Source organism: Uloborus diversus, chromosome 2, assembly GCF_026930045.1.
Source record: "Uloborus diversus isolate 005 chromosome 2, Udiv.v.3.1, whole genome shotgun sequence".
In the NCBI taxonomy this organism is placed as follows: Eukaryota; Metazoa; Arthropoda; class Arachnida; order Araneae; family Uloboridae; genus Uloborus; species Uloborus diversus.
The window spans coordinates 218,274,889-218,297,793 of NC_072732.1; the positions used below are offsets into that span (position 1 = coordinate 218,274,889).

A 22,905-nucleotide genomic window follows, 5' to 3' on the forward strand; every position below is an offset into this window, starting at 1 on the left:
AAAAACATATACGCATGACATGTGACTCGTAATGAGTCGGCAATATCATCTCAATGAAGAAATGCAATTTTCCACCAGTAGAGGACGCATCGACATGGCTCAGCCATTCATTGCAGGCAGCATCCAATTAAGTGAGCAACGTTCGCTTCTATGAGAATGGAAACAAAACGACACGACGTGCCAAGTATGGTGTTCGATGATTCCACGACACTGTTCGTGTGGGACACTCAGGAAGGGACTGAAATAATTTGGGTGCTCTGTGATTCTGTCGATTCCAACACTCGGGGGAAATAAGTCTTGCACAAACGAAAAGGTGTCGCTTGGGTCGCAATCCCTTCAGGAGCCGTTCTGCGACTTGCATGTGTGGACGTCCTTCCATTGTCGACACTCGTCGCATTGCACGTAGCAGCACCAGTGGAATTTGCAGCGACACTTTGTGATGATCTCCATCCGTTTGGTGTCGAAGCCTCGGCCGCAGCACATGAGGTCGCAACCATCCGTTCCGGGAGAATTTTTCTTGCATTCGCGGCCTGCAGTTCCCAGGGTGCCTGCAGAAGGGAAGAATTTTAAAAGGACAGAAGTTAAATTGCAAGAAAATACAGGTTGTGCATCAACAACAAATGAGGCAGTGAGAAGCAAAGGGATGTAAGTGGACATTTTCAACTTTTGAGTAAAACGCTTTTGAAGATAACGTCCTAAGTAGGCTTCACTAATTTTTTTTCCTAAATCATGCTGTATAGCAGCAACTACCAGGGCTACTAGTACCATCTCTTGCCCCAAGACAGAGGAGAGGTTCACCTACCATGTGTGCTGGTTATCTCCAAATTTTTATTTTATCACTTACATCCCTTTGCTTCTCACTGCCACAAATGTAATTGCAATAAATACTCAGTGTGCATCAACAACAAGCGTAATTGCAAATAAATACAAATTGTGCATTAAGAAATGTAATTATGCTCAGTGTGTATCAATTAGCGTAATTGCAAAAAAAAAAAAAAAAAAAAAAATTACAGGTTGTGCATCAACAACAAATGCAATTGAAAAAAAAAAAAAACAACAACAACAGAGTGCACATCACGAGCAAATGTAATTGAAGACCTTGGGGCATATGGGAGACATCTCCACGTTTTGCCGACAGAAGAGCTGCAATTCATAACAATTAATTATACGCTGTGTTGCCATGTACACCATAGAATTGGCAAGCTGCAAGTTTAAGCCAGTCTATCCGTATGAGGGGAAAAGGCACATTTCATGCGCTTGTTTCATAATGGATGTGAATTCATCCCCTTTGTTTTGCGCGTTGATAGTACGTACATGAACAAAATAAATAAATAAATAAATAAATAAGTCCTTTCTAAAACTCTTCAAATACCTAATATTGCCTGTGCCTCAATGAAACAGTCGAACAGCAGCCACCATCACCCACTACAAGATCCACGAAAAGATTATTTCACTAATTTGCTTTCAATCGTAAGTATTTCCACTTCCCTTTTTCAAAAATTTCCCCAATAGCGATCGTTTCTCGAGACGCAACTTAATCAAATTCTAGAGCGCATCCAGAGAATGAAGGTAGTAAAATGGCAATAGGTTTGAATATTTGTTTAACTTTTAAAAGAGTTTAAATTGAGACTCACCTGCAGTCTTATCGACTGTGCAGTAATCCGGCGATGGCTCGTAGTAGACGAGATCTGCCTTGCTGTAGGGCTTCCTATCCGGGGCTGACACCAGCCGCCCCTGCTGATCCACGGTGACCTGCACCGCCCCGTCATATTGCCCCTTCAGGAAGTGCCCCACGCGATCGAATTCAGACAACGCCAACCAGCACGTCCGGGACACGCAAGAGCCGCTCACGCCGTGGCACTTGCACTCCTTCTTCGTATGGCGCTGAACAGCCTGGGGGAAATGAATGTGGGCATTGTCGTGATCAGAACATTTTAAGAATAAAAAATAATTGCGAAGTGAAATAAACTTAAATGATTTAAAACAATCAGAAACTTTAACGAAATAGTGTGACAATTAAAATGTGTCAACTGGAAGTATAAGCAAAAGTGAGGAAAATTAGTAGATATCCAGTTTAAAGGCAACCAACCGCTCACTCGTTTCTTGCACTGATGAAGAGGTTCGCTTAACAACCCGAAACGACTGTCATCTTGTTTTAGTTACTTTTATTTGTGCTTTTATCTACATTCACAAGGTCATTTCCTGCAACCTATGCCATTTTACTCTTAGGTTTGGTGTTAAACTTTATGATGCAAATATTTTGAGCTTACAGTTTCATACTTTGTTTTCCTCCTCTTCTTTTTTCTGATCAAGGTATATTATATTTAAAAAATGAAAGTTTATCCAATTTCCTATGCCAGTAATCGGCTTAACGTATTACTTAACTATAAAATAATCGAAATCCAAAAGTTATTCAACTTTAGTAATCATAGAGTACCGACATTAGTGAATTGATCCAAATGCAAAGCAATAGTTGAGTTTTTAAAAACCATACAATTTTATTTTTCATGTTTCTACATTTCAATCGCTGTACTCAGTTTTTTGTCTAATGCATCACTTGTAGTGTGGCAAAGACTGGGGCTTGCGCCAGACATGCATTTACCTGTGTAATTTATATAATACATTGCTGCATTAACGAGCATTTAGTTTATCGTTATTTTGACAAAAAATACTTTTACTAGTTTAACTCCATATGTGTGTGTATAGTGTCTAGAAATATAACTAGGATTTTTCTCAAAGCGTCAAATTATTACTTGATATTATTTAGGGTATGAAATTCATTCTAGGAGAGTAAAATATCCAACAAAAGTGAAAACTGCATAATAATCATCAGTTCTATGTAAAACACGAGCTGATGTGTGCATCACATGACTTCCTTTTACTCCAATTTAATGTAATTTCCACATTTCTGGCAATTTTATTGTGATTCAATAGTTTGCTCTCTAAATACCACCAACAGTGGCCAAATTGAAACAGATATAAAAAAAAATCGCCATATTTGTCGCCAACTTGGCGACAAAACATGACGACCGAAAGACTGGCGATATATCGCAGAGTGTCCGTCAAATTATAACACCACTTGAGTTTACATCGAAATTAAAAATGATCCCCCCCAAAAGGGGTAAAAGACCCTTTTAGAAACACCCGAATGCAACCAAAAGGGGAGGTGCACAACTAGACCTCACTAGGAGTCTACGTCCCAAATATCAACTTTCTAGGACTTACCGTTCTTGATTTATGCGACATACATAACACATATGCACATCCGCACGTGCATACGTACATTCAGAGGTCACGAGAAAATTCGTTGAAATTAACTCGGGAGTCGTTAATATGGTTATTTCGCGTGTCTGCGTTTTTAGGCACTTATCCACGTGTGGTCGAGTCGAAAAAAAAACTCAACATTCATTCGGAGGTGAGTAAAATGGAAATTAAGATCGATTTTTGAGTGAAATTTTTTTCCCGAATACAATACTTCTTTTTTTGTAAAATTAAGTAAATATATATATATATATATATATATATATATATATATATATATATATATATATATATATATATATATATATATATATATATATATATATATATATATATATATATATATAATTGAAGGATCAAATGGAAGATAGCTTGGATAGGTCGTATTAGATTGTTTCGAAATTTTCAGTACATGAAGAAAGAACAATGTATTTAAAAAAAGAATTCCAGTGAAACATAATTTTAAATCTAGGCAGTAAATTTGCACAATTTTCAAAAAGAGAAAAAAAAAAAAAATCTAACTTTTCTCCTTTTTTTTATGAAGTAAAGTGAAAAACAATCTTTTTCCAATGGAACATTTTCCATTTCATTAATAAAATCATTTTTGATCAAATATTTGAGTAAATAAAAATGAATGAACGAATCAAAAGAAAATGAAGCGATATTTTTTTTTTTTTTTTTTTTTGAGAAAAAAAAATAAATGAATAAAGTAGTGAGTGAATAAGAAAATATTAGTGAATGGGTGAATATATTTGAATAAGTGAATTATTGAACGAAGGAATGCAAATGAAATAATTAACAAAATAGTGAATACTTAAGTAACGTAATAAAGGATTTGATTAAGATAGAGAAATGAGCTATTTCACTTTGCCCCGAATGCACTTGATTGATTGTACACAGCATTTAAACTTTAAATTACAAACAAGCTTAATAATAAAAAATAAATTCTGCACCAAGTATTAGTAGGAGGTCTTAATTAATATTTGAAATGTTAATTCCTTTATAATTTCATAATAACAAAAATAGTTTTTGACTTACAACAAAATATTACAAATTGAGTATCCAATTTTGAAAATTGCTTTTATTATCATATTCTTTGATTTTCAGAGGTAACTTTTTCCGGACTGGAATATATTATATGTGTGTTCTACTGGACTGGAATACACTATGTGTGTAGCAACACATACATAGTTAAAATATTACCAGATAGGTGGCACTGAAAGCAGAGTAAATATCTCACCATTTCACTTTGCCCCTCATAACCCTAGTATTTTTAATTCCTTTAACAAACTAGTATGTTGTGGCCATCACGAAACTTTCTTCTATATTTTTCCTTTTTCTGATCCCTCCCCATGCTTGACGAGGAAGCAATATTCCTAACAAAAACAAAATGACACATGCAAAAACTTAACGACCATCCCAATGTCTGAATTATTGTAAAAGCAAAGCAAAGAGCGAAAATTGAAAGTTACTTTAAAAGCCTTACTTGAATTAATTACAAATATTTTATTTATTAAAAAACATAAGATGGCAACAGTTAAAAATTTTAATTCATTGAGATAATATTTCCGATCATTTCCATACAATTAAAATCACGAGAAATACGCAGACGACAATCTATTACGATTTATCTTTCTTATTGTTGCATTAATAAAACTATTTTTATTCGCAAAAAAAAAAAAAAAAAAAAAAAAAAAAAAAAAAAATCAACACCTCTTGGAGCGATTGGAGTCAAAATTGAACCAAAGCCTGTTTACGTATGGATTCACATATATTCCAAATTTCAAACAGAACGTAGCATTACTTCTTGAGATAGGGCACTCACAATGGAAAAAAAGAACGGGCGATTGCGCTACCCCCTTTTTAGCTGTTGACACCAAAATAAAATCAGCTCTTATACCCACTAAGGGCTACTTGTCAAAAATTTTTTGTTTGATTCCGTTCGTTATTTCTTGAGATACAGCAGTCACAATTCACGACAAAAAACGTTCTATAACTCAACCCCCGTTTGAGCTATTGACACCAAAATTGAATCAGCACCTGCTCCAGTTAGGGGCAACATATGGACCAAATTTTGTTTGATTCCGCCAGTTACTTCCTGAGGAATAGCAATCACGCATAACTCAAAAAACGTCCCATTGCTCCACCCCCCTTGGAGGAATTCGCGCCAAAAACCAATGGGCACAAGTTCACATAGGGTCACATATGTGTACCAAATTTCGTTCAATTTCATGCGATAGTTTTTGCTGTAGAGCGGCCACAAAAAACTGGTCACACACAGACGTGACACACACACACATACACCATACACACACACACACACACATACACACAGACAGACAGACAGACATTTTCCAAAAATAGTCGAAATGGACTCAGCACACCTCAAAACGTTCGAATCCGTCGAAATTCGAAAATTTGCACGAATCCAATACTTTCTTCTATATATTAGATATAGAAGAAAGTAAAAAGGAAGTGTTGTATTCGCGAAAAAAATTTCACTCAAAAATCGACCTTAATTTCTATTTCGCTCACCCCCGAATGAATGTTGAGTTTTTTTTTTTTCGACTCGACCACACGTGGATAAGTGCCTAAGAACGTATAGACACGTGAAATATCCATTTTGACGATTCCCGAGTTAGTTACAACGAGTTTTCTCGTGACGTCTGTATGTGCGTATGTATATCGCATAACTGAAGAACGGTATGTCTGAGAAAGTTGAAATTTGGTACGTAGACTCCTAGTGGGGTCTAGTTGTGCACCTCTCCTTTTGGTTGCATTTGGGTGTTCCTAAAGGGGTCTTTTGCCCCTTTTGCTGGGGAAATCATTGTTAATTTCGATGTAAACTCAAGTGGTGTTACAATTTGGCGGACACTTGGCGATTTATCGCCAGTCTTTTGGTCGTCAAGTTTTGTCGCCGACTTGGCGACAAATTTGGCGATTTTTTTAAATTTTAATCTGATTTCAATTTGGCCACTGTTGGTGATAATTAGAGAGTAAACTATTGAATCACATTAAAATTTGCCAATAATAGGAAAATGACATCAAATTGGAGTAAAAAGAAGTCATATGAGGCACACATCAGCTCGTTTATACATAACATTTAGAATGCTTGACATTTTGTACTTAAAGAAAATGGAATGTAATATTTTAAACACTGAATTTTGTTAACTCGCTTATATGTACTTCCCCCCCCCCATACAAAATGGGGGAAATTTTGGATAAGCACTCACCTTCCGGCCGGCCCTGTTGTTGTGCAGGTTCATGAGGGAGCGGGCGTCTTTGAGCGCCGCCTCCCGGGCGTCGATGAACTTGCGGGCCGCCTTGATGCCGAAGCTGACGAACTCGGAGCAGCCGCCCCAGGCGAAGGGCCCCTGGCGGTCCCCGCCGACCCCCTTGCGATTCGGGTCGCAAGTGCAGTGGCGCAATTCCCCGCGGCTGCAGGAGCGGGTCACGGAGTGGGCGACCCCGGCCGAGCTGATGGCGTACAGGAAAGCCGACTCACGACTGCCTACTGTACGGGAAGAGAAATACGTACAGTGAAACCCCGATTTTAAGTTTTTCAGGGTTGAGAAAAAGGTAAAATACGGGAAATACATAGAAATCAAAAATCAAATTGTAAAACTAAATTTAAAGATGAATCTTTTAAGAGGTATAATATCGATATTTTATGAAAAGAACATTTGTACATACTACTTTAGATAACACATTTAGTAGCGAATCCGAGCTTTGTGGTTGAAAATATAGATCATAACAGTGGATTATTTTTTAGCCATTTCGTTCAAAGTAATCTTCTAGGGTTGAAAAATTTTGTAATTTTTTTTCTGTTCTTTATGAAAAGAAAAAAGTCTTACTTTTTGTAAGCTCTCTTCATTTTCATTGGCGGACGAAAAGTCCATAATGTCGGCTCATTAGCATTTCTGTTTTCATAGATTACCTTTCAACAGTGTGGAATAGCTTTAAAAAAAGTGCAAAAGGAAACATGTTGCTCATTTTAGAACATTTCTTTCATTTTTTTTAAACTTCCGAGGGAGAACGCAAAATGCGGGATATTCATAAGTAGCAATCTTTCCATCCAGATTAAATGAACACTACTAGTATACGAAAATACTGGGAACTGTTGGAGAAAAACGTGAAATGCGGGGAAAACGTTCATTCGGGGGAAGGAAATGTTGAAAATCTCTGGGTTATTTTACATAATCTTTGGAAGAGAACTATGCGTAGTACATATTAAAACTATTGGTGATTATTTGTACATAATTCTCTTGATAATGCCACTCGTTTCTGAAGTTCTACTCACTTGTTAAAATCTGAATAACTATAAAAATAGAAACATTTCTATAGTGTCGATGAAATGTGAGTGTTTAGCTCTGCGTTGAAAAACTAATTTAGATATCTTTTAGAATAAAAATTGTTCACATAATAAACTTAAAATGCCTTGCCGTTAAAATATATGCGTTCTCGATATTCATGGGATCCCTGAGAAAACTAGCTGTAGAAATTATGAAGCATTTGTTGAAATCGCTAGAGAAAAATGAGGAGTATTGAAAACTAAAAATGCAATAACGCAACGTTCAGAACTCTCCACGCTTTTTCTGTACCACTATTATGGGCTAATAAGCGCATCTTGATCGTCTACCCTTTTCCGTGCAATGCGTTTCTGTAAAACGAGTTTTTCTGTACGACAACTCTTTCTGCGGGAAAACGCACATATCTTCAATCTCATCAAAAAAAAAAAAAAAGAAAAGAAATTAATTTGAATTTCGGCTTCTTGAATTCAAATTATGTTTTTCGCAATCACGAGTGTGTGTGTGTGTTTGTGCCCAGGCATGAGTGTGTGGGTATATGTGTATGTGTATAGGAATTTGTATGCGTGTGTGTTTGTGTCTGTATGCAGGCATGAGTGTGTGTGCATGTGTGTGTGTATGCGCATGTGTTTGTGTGCAGGCATGAGTGTGTGTGTGTGTGTGCAGGTGTGTGTATGTATGTGTGTGTGCAGGCATGAATGTGTGGGTAGTTTTGTGTATGTGTGTGTAGGTGTCTGTATGTATGCGTGTGTGCATGTGTTTGTGTGTGTGTATGTGTTTGTGTATGTGTGTGTAGGTGTATGTGTATGTGTGCGTGCGTGTGTGTGTAGTTGTGTGTGTATGCGCGTGTGTGTAGGACATGGATGCAACCTGGAGACGGCTTTCGCTATAGGAGCAGCATCGTGAGGAGCCCGTCGACGGTGATGGTGCGGAGGGTGCTGGCGGGAAAATAAAATGATAGGACGCCAAAACAGTCAAATGAAAGCAATAAGCAATCGTGATTGCTCAAAAAAATGCGATAGAGTTAAAAAGTATTTTTATGGTGGATACTTTTGGAAACTTTTTTTAAGGCAATTGCTGAAATAAATTATAAACGCAATGTAATAACAGTATGGCCTCGATTATCCGAAAATCTTTTAACTAGAACCTCGTTTAACCAACGGCAGTTTCCTTGAATTTTACTCAAAAATTTACTATTACGCTTCATGAAACTTCTATTTCTTTTTCTGACTTTTGTGTTTTATTGAACGAATGTGTTATTCATATTGTAGTAACATAATTAAACGCATCGAATTTAGTAGCTATCTTGTAAATGTGCACAGGTTTGAACCTAAAGTTAAAGTTTTGCAGCATTTTCCTGACAACTACTTTTAAGTATGTACAGCAGTTCATAAACGAGTAATTTTAGAAACTGTAAACATGGCAAATAAAACTTACAGTTGAAATCAGTTAGTTCGCATTTGTAGACCTGAGAGAGAAAAAAATATAAAATCCCTAAAGTGAAAAAAAAAAAAAAAATTAATTTGAATTTTGTCATCTTGAATTCAAATTATGTTTTTCGCAATCACGAGTGTGTGTGTATATGTAGGCGTGTGTGTTTGTGTGTGGGGGGGGGGGTATGTGTGTTTGTGGGTAGGGCGTATGTGGGTATGCGTGTTTGTGTGCAGGGAGTATGTGTGTTTGTGTGTAGGGGGGTATGTGTGTTTGTGTGTAGGCATGTGTGTTTATGTCTGTGTGCAGGTATGAGTGTGAGTGTAGTTGTGTTTATGAGTGCTTGTGTGGGGGGGGGGGGATGTGTATGTGTGTAGGCATGTGTGTTTATGTCTGTGTGCAGGTATGAGTGTGAGTGTAGTTGTGTTTATGAGTGTTTGTGTGTGGGGGGGGATGTGTATGTGTGTAGGCATGTGTGTTTGTGTCTGTGTGCAGGCATGAGTGTGTGGGTAGTTGTGTATATGTGTGTAAGTGTGTGTGGGGGGGGGTATGTGTATGTATGTGTGTAGGTGTATATATGTATATGTGTGCAGGTGCGTGTATGTATGCGTGTAAGTGTAGGATATTGACGAAACCTGGAGACTGTTTTCGCTAGAGGTGCAGCATCGTGAGGAGCCGGTCGACGGTGATGCTGTGGAGGGTGCTGGTGGGAAAATAAAATCATAGGAACGGCAAAAACAGTCAAGTAAAAGCAATAAGCAATCGTGATTGCTCAAAAAAAAAAAAAAAAAAAAACTTTGTTCAAAGTGTTATCTTTCAACAATGTTGACGCCTACACAATTGTTTGAAAGCACATACTGTCAGAATCTCTACTACGAGGGTCGATCCAAAAGTAAGGTTCCCATCAATTTTACAAATATACAGCACTTTGTATTCTCATTGAAATTCACATCGATGGGAAGAAAAAACGTTACTCTATTTTTATACATAATCACATCTTTTTCTGCGCATTATCATCGACGGTGCCCTACCTTCTCTATCAGAATTCCACCGCCAACCCGTTGAGGTAGCGTTTCACCCCTTTTTTGACTTAATCCTCGTTCCGGAAACGTTGGCCATCAAAGTGTTCCTTAGACTTACGAGTAGGAAACAAGTGGTAATCTCTAAGCTCGAGCTCCGGACTGCAAGGAGAGTGGGACAAAACACTCAACAAACCACTCTGTTCTTGATTCAGTGACACTTGCTCAACGGGTTGGCGATGGAATTCTGTGACACTCAATAGAGAAGTTAGGGTACCGTCGACAATAATGCAGAAAAAATGGCGATTATGTATAAAAATAGGGAAACTTTTTCTTTCCAACGATGTAAATTTCAATGAGAATAGACAGCTCTGTATATTTGTAAAACAGATGGCAACCTTACTTTTGGATTGACCCTCGTGTATGCTAGTTTCGTTTGAAAAAGCTACACATGCATGGAGTGTTTTAAGAAATCTCACCTTTGAGGACCGTGTTCCCGAAGACGGAGGCCCCGGTGTCGACCGTGGAGCAGTTCCATCGGTGGTGTCGGAACTGGTTCTGGCACTCGAGCACCCCGAGGCGCGCCCCCTGCCCGATGCTCTTGACCAGGGCGGGCTGACGATCGCAAATCTCGCGCTGGCGCCGGGAAAGCCCCGGCAGGGCGGCGCACAGCTGGCGCGGCCCCGACTGAGAAGCGATGGCGGACAGCTGCACGCGACTCAACAGCCTGCAAAGAAATTAAAGTACAGTCAAGCATCGCTTATACGTTTCACTTTTATACTGCCGTGTGCAGGTAAACGGCAGTATCTGCAGAAATGTGTTTTCGAGATATTAGAAGGAACACCATTTTGGATTCAATACTAACAATAGGAAATGTGGGAATGAGACGTATTATTCGCGCCTTTTTTATCAGCGGAAACCAAATAAGCGAGCTTGTACAGCAAAGATAAAGTACATAAGATAACAGAAATGCAAAAGAAAAGAAAAGAAAAGAAAAATTTGCAGTTACTGTCCTTTACCTGCACACGGCAGTATACGTTTTTATCATTTATGGGGCATTCCACGGTATTTTTGAAATTTATGTAGAGTCCGTAACGTGACCTTTTTTGCCATAACTTTTTAATTTACTGTTTGATTAGCATATTATTTTATTTTGATCTTTTCCTACCAACACACCAGCTCAAATTGAAATAACTTGCAAATCAAACGGTAAATTAAAAAGTTATGGCAAAAAAAGGACATGTTACGGACTCTACATAATGTCAAAAATACCGTGGAATGCCCCTTATACGTTTTTTTTTTTAAATCGGTCACTTCAGAGTCCAACACACATTAATGTATACCTTAAGGGTGCTTCAAAAATACATGTAAGAACTAGTATGTTGTGGCCATCACGAAACTTTCTTCTATATTTTTCCTTTTTCTGATCCCTCCCCATGCTTGACGAGGAAGCAATATTCCTAACAAAAACAAAATTACACATGCAAAAACTTGACGACCATCCCAATGTCTGAATTATTGCAAAAACAAAACAAAGAGCGAAAATTGAAAGTTACTTTAAAAGCCTTACTTGAATTAATTACAAATATTTTATTTATTAACAAACATAAGATGGCAACAGTTAAAAATTTTAAATCATCGAGATAATATTTCCGATCATTTCCATACAATTAAAATCACGAGAAATACGCAGACGACAATCTATTACGATTTATCTTTCTTATTGTTGCATTAATAAAACTATTTTTATTCGCAAAAAAAAAAAAAAAAAAATCAACACCTCTTGGAGCGATTGGAGTCAAAATTGAACCAAAGCCTGTTTACGTATGGATTCACATATATTCCAAATTTCAACTAGAACGTAGCATTACTTCTTGAGATAGGGCACTCACAATGGAAAAAAGAAGGGGCGATTGCGCTACCCCCTTTTTAGCTGTTGACACCAAAATAAAATCAGCTCTTATACCCACTAAGGGCTACTTGTCAAGAAAATTTTGTTTGATTCCGTTCGTTATTTCTTGAGATACAGAGTTCACAATTGACGACAAAAAACGTTCTATAACTCAACCCCCGTTTGAGCTATTGACACCAAAATTGAATCAGCACCTGCTCCTGTTAGGGGCAACATATGGATCAAATTTTGTTTGATTCCGCCAGTTACTTCCTGAGGAATAGCAAGCACGCGTAACTCAAAAAACGTCCTATTGCTCCACCCTCCTTGGAGGAATTCGCGCCAAAAACCAATGGGCACAAGTTCACATAGGGGCACATATGTGTACCAAATTTCGTTCAATTTCATGCGGTAGTTTTTGCTGTAGAGCGGCCACAAAAAACTGGTCACACACAGACGTGACACACATACACACACACAGACAGACAGACATTTTCCAAAAATAGTCGAAATGGACTCAGCACACCTCAAAACGTTCGAATCCGTCTTTGCACGAATCCAATACTTTCTTCTATATATTAGATATAGAAGAAAGTAAAAAAGGTTTCCTTTAGATAACAGGACACCCCTCAATATTTTGGATCAACGCGTTTATCCGGACTAACTGGGACCAAGTGCAATCCGGATAATCAAAAATCCAGATAATCCGGGCAGTATGGGGATAAGAAATGCAAATCAATAAATTTGAATATTACAGCAGACTTATTACAGCAGAGTTTCATTACGATAAAAAAACCATATTTTGTGACAAAATTAAGTAGCACACACACACATAATTTACAAGTCATTAAAAAAAACTCAAAACTTTTCTATGTTTTTTTTTTTTTTTTTTTTAAGGATTGGTCCACTGCCTTCTGGTTCAAACGCGTATGTCGTTTGAACAAAGCAAGGTCGGTAGGGTGGTTCAAAAATACATGTAAAAAAAAGTTTCTCCTAGATAACAGGACACCCCTCAATATTTTTAGACTTATGGAAAGTAATATACTGGAAGAATTTTGACTTCTTTTTTCAACTAAAAGAGAGTGCTCAACTCCCTCCCCCACACATCGTAAGTATGGGGAGGGGGTTAAAAATACATTGAACTGAAAAAAAAAACAATGCTACATATTATAATAGACTCGAGTAATAAGCACGTACATTGCAATACAATAATTATTTACAAAAAAACAGTTGGGGAAATTAAATGTTTTTCAATTTGTGACATTTTCTATGGTACGGCTAATGTTAAATGAAGGAGTCATTGAGCACCATTTTAAAATTTGAGTAAGAAGCTAAAAATTTTTACAGCAGAATACTATTAGTAGGTTTAAAAAAAAGGGGGGGGGGGTATCCTGGACTCTAACTGAAAAATAACTTTTTTGAACCACTCTCACCTACCTATTATACATTTTTTCATTTATTCGTTTTTCATCCAGTCCCTTTAAAAGCGTGTAAACGGTGCTTTACTGCAGAAATAAATAGACATATGGGAGAGATGAATAATTTAAGTCTTCGGAGAGCCAGGGGGAGGGGGGGGGGTAGCTTCTAGCACCATCCTTATATTTGGAGCCGAGAATCGAGGTGTTACCGAAATTAATCTTTGAAGATTTCCTGTAGTTATGACCAGATGCAAAGCAACCGGAAATTCTCAGCATTACATTCAACATTGTATTCACACTTCCTCATTCGATCTTCGTTCTTCAGGTAATTGAACTCAAGACTTAAAAAACTACTATTCCGTTCCTGCAGCAAAAAAAGAAATTTATCGAACTTATTCCTTTTTAAATTGACCACGAACATTTATTTTTGAATATTTTTTTTAAATTTCAATACTATTGACTGCCTGTTTATATTATTACTAGTGGTAACTATACGGCTTTGCCCGTAGTTGAAAATTAAAAGGTCATTCGGTTCGTCTGTATATTTACAAATAATGGATGACGAATTTCTTGCCAATTGGCTATGTTCATTCGCTCTCCCAATCCGCGTTATGATAATTTCATAATTTACTCGTCCATCTTATGATAATTTTGCTCCGGAAAATGTTCTTAAAATTGAAATAGAAAAGAATAAAATTGAACTTTCGAAAAATCGCTTCGAGGTGCACACTCCCATGCTACAAACTAACTTTGTGCCAAATTTCATGAAAATCGGCAGAACGGTCTAGGCGCTATGCGCGTCACAGACATCCTACAGACATCCAGACAGAGAGACTTTCCGCTTTATTATTAGTAAAGATTATTATTTTTATTTTAGCTCTAAGCATTTCACAAGCTGTTGAAAGAAAGAAATTGTGATTTTTTTTAAATTATTATTTTCTTCTGTATATGGGTCATCTGTCACACGCCTTTTACTGTTAAACTTTTAATAAACAATTTATTTAACAATGCTTTTCAATTTCATCAGAAATATATCTATTTAAACCTGTCAACATTTTTTTAATGATAATTTTTATTTTAGTATATTTTATGGTTCATAACATGTGAATTCTCACCTCCGTGACATGTCACACACCTGGTGTGACTGTTTATGTTGCTTAATAACTTTGATTAAAAGTATATACTACTTATTTATTTATTATTTCTTTCACAAGTGTCTCAAATACAAATTGTTTAGGTATATTTAATTTTTTAATATTGTGGTTTAATCCTTGTTATAAGGACAAGGAGTCATGTCACACAATAAACTTCCACCTTCGTTATCTAAACACAAAATGTCATTCCTCGTTAACACGTGGCAGTGATGACATCAAATTTTATTTTCCATAATACAAGGGTTACCCTAATTAAACTTGTTTATTTTCAGCCATAGTTGGAGTCGTGAGATTTTTGTTGAAAAACAATAAGATAGATTTTATTTGAAAAACTAAGTGTGGTTATTGTGAACTCTCACCTCCGTGAACTTGAATTTCAGGGATGTAAATTAATGTAAAAAGAGAAGTGAACATGTTTTCATATGTTTAACATGTGCAGATTGTAGCAACGAAGAAAAAAAAATCTTTGCCTGAAAAATATATCCATTAAGCTTATATTAATGGAAAATTCCTCACCTCCGAGACAGATCTTATCAAAGGCATTCTTTCTGAAGTGAAAATAAATGATGTAGAGGAAATACATCAATATTAGGCATTGTACCAAAATTATAAATTGCCAGTATATTCGCAAATTTACTAAATACTATTTTTTAACACACATTTGAAAAAAAGTTAACTAAATTTTTTAAAAGGATAACTAAAAATTAAACCGTACTTGATATTAGATTCCCACCAAATCATTAAAATAGCTCATTTTTTGCACAATTAACAAAATTACTACTTTGATATTAATTTGTCCTCGATTTTTAAACATTTATTCATAATTTTTTTTACTTCCGTAAACAAGGCATTATTTATTTATTTTATTTATGAGTGAAATAATTGGAAGTTAACTGGGCCATTGTTTATGGTTATTTTTAGTAGGTAACACTTTCATGTAAGAATGAAAGAAAAAAAAATCGAAATTGAAAAATATTTGCATTCAAAAGTTACGCTTTCTGGAGAATGACCCATATCAAAATTGAATGTTACCCATGTGGCTTGTTTGTAAATTTTCACATACGTCATCCCATAATTTGTTAAATTTAACACTGTTGAATCTGTACAAAGGGATGGCGTATTAAATTTAAAAAAAGTTATAATATGTTACGTGCCATGGCCAAACTCCAAGGGGAAAAAAGGAAGTTGGAGTCTAGGTTAGCTTTGTAGGAGATTAAGGGTTTAAAAATAAGTGGTAGTTAATGGACTACTAATAATTTTTTTTAGCAATAAATCTTCATTTTGTTGTAGTGCTTGGTCGCATAGAACCTACGTAGCCCTAGAAATCTTTAGAAACCTTCTGTATAGCTGACTCAATATTTAAAAAAAAGTTATTGCCAATTTGGGAAAGTAACAATTAACAATGTTTGAACGAGTTTGCTGTTTTTATAATAAATTCCGCAAATCGAGACTTGTAAATTCCACTAATAGCATGTAATCTACTTGCGTGTTCAATTTTCAAAAAAAAAATCTTATTCAAGGTTCATTGCACTATTTGTTTAATATCATATTTCGTATAACATAGAAACTATTTTTAACATTTAATCGAAAAATATCGTCCTTACCATTACCCCAAAAATAGCAATTTTTGTGTAGCTAGAAAACGGTAATATTTTGAGCTACACTTATAAATAAAGTGCCCGTGTTTCATAATTAGAATAACTTACTGATTGTGAAAACTTTGAAAGGCTGAAAATAATCTTTGCATTTCAGCAACTCACAAAGCATTCTTGCATGCATTTGAGTAACCAGACATTGCCCAATTTGTTCCAGAAGAAAATTAATCAACTTCTGAAACAGATCACCCCATTCTAAACGTTTTTAATAATCATATAAATTAAATATTAAAATCTTCATTTCCTATCTTTTAGGTAAACCTGGTATGCATTAAGATTAATGATGGCTAGCGTAAATTTTGCGCCTTATGTCCAAAAATAGCAGGTATGCGTAAACTCTGACTTCAGACTCCACCAGGTTTTTGTTACGAATGAACCTCAAAAGTTATTATTTTTTTTATCGTCAAAGCATTAATTCCGTTCAGGGTTGGCAAAAACCCGGTTTTTTTATTTAAAAAAAAGCCAATGGACCCAGGGTTTTTTGGGGGGTTTTTTTAAATAAAAACAAAAAAAAAGCCCAACTAAAGCTGGGTTTTTCAAAAGAAATGTGTGTGTGTGTGTGTGTGTGTTTTTTTTTTTTTTGTCTTTTTTTAGGGAAAATGTGGGGTACTTGTAGCATATTGTAGCGTAAGTATATGGACAAAGCGCAAAAATTGTCTTCGGGTAAAAAACGCTAGAAAACTAGTTAAAATTCAGCGTTTTCTGAAGAAAAGTATAAAAGGCGACGAAACCTAAGAATGGTGAAGTTTCAGATTTTTTAGTTTTCATGATTACCAACAGTTGAGGCAAAGTTACTTCTTAAATGATAAAATCTATTGTTCGTTTTTAATTACAATATTTTTTTTTTTGCATTTTACTTTATTGTATTTCATTTTGTTATGCAAAACTACTGTAGAACCTTAAGTAGTTTAAATCCCTATTTACTGAATTCCAGCTTAATCAAGACATTTCTGTGAATTTTATGCTGCCTGTTTTTCTATTCATGTGTACAGAGTGAGAAATATTAATTTTTTCGTCGTAAGATACTGAAAATACTGTACATACTATTCTGTTTTCTGTCCGATCGTTTGTAAAACCTGCTAATTTCTAAAAAATATACCTTGTTCATTCAAGATTTGTGACGTGCTGGATTGCAGAAAATAATTCACATGAAAGCCTAGAGTAGTTACCTAGAGTAGTTACCTCTGTACAATCTACAAATATTGAGAAAATCAGACGTGACAGGACTTAGTCAAGATAATTTGAGTTATTTATTGACTAGTTAAAGAAAAAAGTTAAATATATATTTTTTAAATCTTTGAAGTATTTTTTTAATGCCGTTAAGAGTTAAGAAATACTATTTAAGTTCAAAATTCATTTTTTATGTCCATTGTCTGCGGTGAAGAACAAATAAAAAAAGAAGTTTAAATTGTAAAAGTATTTAAAATAATTAATTTTTTTTAAAAACTTCTCAAAAAATTTAAAAAAACCCAAAAGTGGGCTAAATAATGGGTTTTTTAAATGTTTTTTTTTTTCAAAAAAAAAAACCCCACTGGGTGCAACCCAATAACGACCCCCTGTTATTGGCAATGCCACAGGAAACTACTGCGCAGTGTATTGAAAGGGGGAACGATCTGTATAAAAAGGATATAATAACTTGTTCCTTCTATTTTTAAAACCCTTTATAACGCAGCCAAAAGTTTCCTTTTTGAAAATAGGGGGGGGGGGGGTCATCGAGGTCCTTGCGTATGAAATTTATGAAATTGGAAAAATAACAGGGGTGCACAAAAGGAGAAGGTCCAGGGGGGTCCGGACCCCTCCCTTGAGTTTTTTTGATTGACCATAATCCTATGTATGTAGTACGTAACATAATTTCAAGCAAACGTAATAATAATTTCATATTTAATAAATGAAAAATTGAACACAATCGAAATATATGTGAACATAAATTGTTCTATTTACATTTATTTTGATTACATATTTGTTATTGATAAATTAATTTTTTGCAAATGCTAAGTAATTATTCAATAATTCTTTTAATGTTGTATATTCTCGACAATCGATAAAATCAAAATCTTTGAATGCGTGTAGGAGTATGATAGAAGAATGGTGAACTAATGATTCTGGAGATCCCCCTCCCCCTCCCCCTTCAATGAAAAATTCCTGTGTGAGCAAATGAAAAAAACATTTACTATGACTGGAACATGCTAAATAATAATAAAAAAACGATGAAAGCGCTATGTAGTTAAAATTGTGAATGAAACGAAATTTAAGAGTAAGACGAATAGCTCCTATAACAGTATCTACATACGTAATTTAAAAAAATGTCCCAACATCAATTTAGAGATTATTTATAAAAGTACCATTCAAATTTCCAATTCAAAATAATTTTCATGATGTCGCTCAAATCATAATAAAAAAAAGTGTCGAAATATGAAAAAGGTTGTTAATGAATTCTTTGGGGACTAAATAAATTTTAAGAAGTGGTCTTTAAAACAGAATTATACAGAAGCTTGTTCATTATGAATGACATAATTAGTTAATATTTTGTTACTTAGAAACTATTTTCTATACATACCAAGTGTTTTATCAGATTAAAAAGCAATATCAAAGATAGCAAAAAACAGAAATTTTATTAGAAGAAAATAAAGAAATTACTTCTTGATTTACTTCAAAATCACTAGAAAGTACTTATTTTGGCTTACAATAACTCGTCAAGGAAAAAGTCTGTTTTCTTTCTGATCAACTAAATGTTTTTAATAGAATAGTTTATGCTTTTAATCTTCAAAAAGAAAACATGTTTCATCTGCTGTATGGTTGGTAGCAATTTTTAAGATTTGTTTATGCAGAGAAAACTCACATATAGAAGTTGCTATTTTGAATAAATTTCTTCTTGGGTTTTAAAATGCATTATTATTATTACTTTTATCCATCAAAATGAAGATATAAAACGTGCATAATATAAAAAGCAGTTCATGTATTCCACCAAATACGCGTAAAAGCAGTGCTAAAATTTATAATTCCTTTGCACACGTCTCTGCCACGTATGAGACAAGTCGGTGTAGCATGTATTCCAGATTTCATTGATAAAATGAATGTTTGTATTCTCGCAAATGTATCCCGAATAAAAAGTGAAGAAATCTAGATTTTTTAACGATATTAAACTGTGCTGTTATGTTTCGCAATAATTTACTTTTTATCTTAATAATAATTCATAACGTAAAATAATACATCTGTATCAATTGTTAGGTTTTGAACGGTTACTAAAAGATTTAGTTTCAAAAGCAAACTTTAGTTTTACCAAAAAGTTCTGTTTTTTTTTTCTTTTTTACTTTTACTTATTTTTGAACTTTAAAGATTAAAAGATGTGTTGATGAATGTTTTAAATCTGCAATGAATGTTTTTAAAAAATAACTGCAAGAATTATCAATCTTCTAATGTAGCTTTTAGCTGAAAAAATCATAAATACCTGGTAATCATCTTTTTTACGATTAACAACACTTTGCTACCTTTAGGTAGCAAAGCCAGTGCTTAAAAACTATAAGAAAAAAATTTGCTTATTATGCTTCCAAAATTTTGAGTTACTTCAAAAATTAATAATTAAAAACAACTTTTGGTTTAAAGTATTTACAGATGCATCGAAGCAATTTGTAAAAGCAAATGCAAAGAAGAGTGTAAATTATCACTTTTACAGCTTGCAATCTATTTCGAATAATCATAAAAGATTATTCAATCTTTAAGCAAATTCAGAATGTCAGAATTTCATCCCAGAATGTCAAATATTTACCTGCGTCACTAAGTAGCATTTTTTTCTCACATTATGTAATTTCAGTTTTGTCATGGAGATTTAATACTCGTAACACTTGGAAGAAAACAAACATCTCTAATAAATTGTTAATCCGGTTGAAAACTTTCATAAAGTAAATGAAACAGGGGTTTATCAAAATGTACTTGCTATTGAGTGCAAAATGTGCGTAAATATATATAAAACATTTAATGGACCTGAATACCGCATAAAATATTTCAATAAATAAATGAAACAGGCCAAGATAAAACGTAAACAGGAGCTAAATTCCGAGAACAAAAAACTGTATCGGTTCTCAGACTTTCCAGACACGATCGCAACTTTGCAGAAAATGCTGCAAAAGCAATTAACAATAATTTTACAGAAAGTATTGTCATAGTAATGCTAATTGTCAAATTCAGTTCACAGTCAACAGAGCTATTTCTCGGTTGTTACATCACAGAAATCGACGAGGAATAAATAAAAAATGACAACAGTTTTTTTTTTCAGTAAAGGCCTCAGAGCATATTTTACATTTCGAAAGGGATTTGCTATTAGGGGGGGAAAATCAACAACTGATGCGAAATAACAAATCATAAGTCACCATAAACTACTAGGCGAAGAAGAAAACAATTTACAAAAAACAGCATGCTGAGCTGTTGCTATTTGCAGTAACAACTTTGAGTGAAAGCGAAGAGATATTTTCTTTGAATAATTTGTTGAAAAGTAATACAGTTTAGTTGAAGGGAAGACGAAAAAAATGTAAAAATACTATAACATTTTGTCGTGATTTCTAAGTGGGAAAATATTTTCTCAATATTAGTATTATTGTTATAAACACGAATAATGGAGATGCATATTTAAAATGTATTAGGATTGGCAGCCATGAGGTTTTATAAAGAAGCAAATGCCTCACGAAAAATTTTGAGTTCAGTTGTCATGTGATCTTCAAGGATCTGAAAAGCATTTTATTGTTAAGACTCATGGCAAATGTTGAAATTGTTAGTAATTTAAATATAGAAACTTGAGCATTCCGGACCAATACATGCATACAAACATCATATTTACAAACTTTGCATCTTTGGATATGATCGGAAGAAATCATTACATGAAGAGTTAGTATTGATATAAATTTGAATATGTCAATTGTCAACAATCAAAATAAGTATACTACTTAAAACAGCAAAGGGCTTGTAGGCTGTCATATTACTCAACTTCGCTTGACGAACCCTTTTAGAGAGCTTTATATTTTAAATGTAAGCCTTTTATATTGCTATAGACACAATTAATGATACTGCAAAAAGTTTTATTGGAGAAAAATAATTCTCTCATGGGAGCCCAAAATTTTCAACTGCAATTGATTTAAAACTGTTATTTGATGAATGCTTTCACTTCAGGCCAGCTCTATACACAAAATATGTTTTCAGATGAGAGAGAAAGAGTGTCATCGAAATCGAAATGCATGAAAAATGTTATAAGATTACAGTTGAACCAGATAGGATTCCGAGTAATTTAAAATATTCTTTGAACTCGACAACAAACTTGCTGAAAGAGCACACTCGAGAACAATTAAAGAAAAAAGGGAAAGAGAAAGACATATATGTAGGTAGACATATACAAAGATAGTTTGTTGTGAGTATTTTTTGAAGACATAGAAATTCATCTTTATTATTATCAATAGAACTTATCTATTAACAATTTTATTTTCTTCTTCTCTCAGTTTGCAATGGACGATCAACTTTTAAAACTTTTAACCGATTGCTACCAACTTTTTAGCAAAAACTTATTTTCTAACTCGTTTTCTTTATTCATGCAGTTAGCAATGGATGGCCAACTTTAAAATCGGTTTTAACAGATCTCCACGAATTGTCAGAATATTATGAACAAAATCCCCCGATTCAGGTCGGAAAATGGCTGAAAGATTGCGAACATTCTGGACAATAATCGGAAGAATCATCAATGAAGGCAAAAAACTGCACTTACCACCAAGATCCTCGGACGAAAGAGCAGGCGGAGAAGAAGAGCAAGAGCAGCACCTGGATGTTAGCAAAAAATTCCATGGGATGGTCGGAACACCAGAGGGGGCCTCATGAAAGGAAGGTGCACCAACAAGACTTTTCTCAGGTGAAGGGATCCACGAGCAATGGCTGTCCGTCTCGGGTTGCCGGCTCGCCATTGGTGGGGCTGGCAGGAACGGGATTCGCTGCCAGCGTCAAAGGCGCCGACCAAGGCTTCAAGAAGGGTCCCCGGGGGGAGGGACGCCGCTCCGAAAGTTCTCGTTTATGCAACGTTCCGAAAATCCTCTTTAGAATAGAAGGCCCCCGGGGGTGGAACCTAACTATGACTCTCTTAACTTTATCAGGATGGATGAAATTTATGGCAGGGATGACAAGTGGGATTTTATCACTGCGCCAAAATTTAAGTGAATTAAATTGCAAGTTTTTGGTTTCGTTGGTACCAATACCTCATATTTTTTTTATTCTAGTGGATAAACTGGTCAGTAAGGTAAAGTGGTCTTGCATCTAACATGCCATATTGTTACGATATAATTTTGGTAATTTAGACACTATTCAGATGCTATCTTTAGTATATTCCTAAAGAAATAAAACATTGGAAAATTTCACACTTCCTATGATGACATTTGATGACATTGCGAAATCAAATATGACTAAAATTCTTGGTGAACCAGTTTTTGATTATGGTTGACCATCACAAATTTGTAATTTATTTAAATACAGTTAGTTTTTTTTTTTTTTTAACTAGGTTTGTTGAGCATTTAAAGTAATTATTATTGTTTATGATGGTTCTACGTCTAATTTTTTTTTATTTATGACCACTTTACCCTACCCCAGTGTTCATCAGCACATATGAAAGATAAAATGAGATTATTTAAATGAATTTTATTATTCCTAAAATTGAATGCAACGAGTTGTAATCATGTGTTATGCAAAATAGCAACAGCAAAGCTAACAGCAAATAACGATTTATGACCGGTAATCTAACGGA

The 22,905-nt window shown here is 34.8% G+C and overlaps 1 protein-coding gene across 1 annotated transcript; it reads right to left on the bottom strand.

Moving 5' to 3' along the window:
* Positions 1-312: 312 nt before the first annotated feature.
* LOC129217692 (protein Wnt-2b-like) lies at positions 313-22,019 on the bottom strand. The gene is made up of 5 exons (XM_054852026.1): positions 21,883-22,019; positions 10,498-10,745; positions 6,495-6,775; positions 1,635-1,893; positions 313-548 (listed from the first exon to the last, which is right to left on the bottom strand). Exons 1-5 carry the CDS (start codon positions 21,957-21,959, stop codon positions 337-339), a joined length of 1,077 nt encoding a protein of 358 aa, XP_054708001.1. The 5' UTR covers positions 21,960-22,019; the 3' UTR covers positions 313-336.
* Between the last annotated feature and the right edge of the window lie 886 nt (positions 22,020-22,905).

Excerpts from the sequence above, each read along its gene's own strand:
- LOC129217692 (XM_054852026.1), bottom strand. The coding sequence starts at position 21,959 with ATGGAATTTTTTGCTAACATCCAGGTGCTGCTCTTGCTCTTCTTCTCC. Across the intron at positions 6,776-10,497 it reads CGGGAACACGGTCCTCAAAG|TAGGCAGTCGTGAGTCGGCT; the intron begins GTGAGATTTCTT and ends CTTCCCGTACAG. Across the intron at positions 549-1,634 it reads CACAGTCGATAAGACTGCAG|GCACCCTGGGAACTGCAGGC; the intron begins GTGAGTCTCAAT and ends TCCCTTCTGCAG.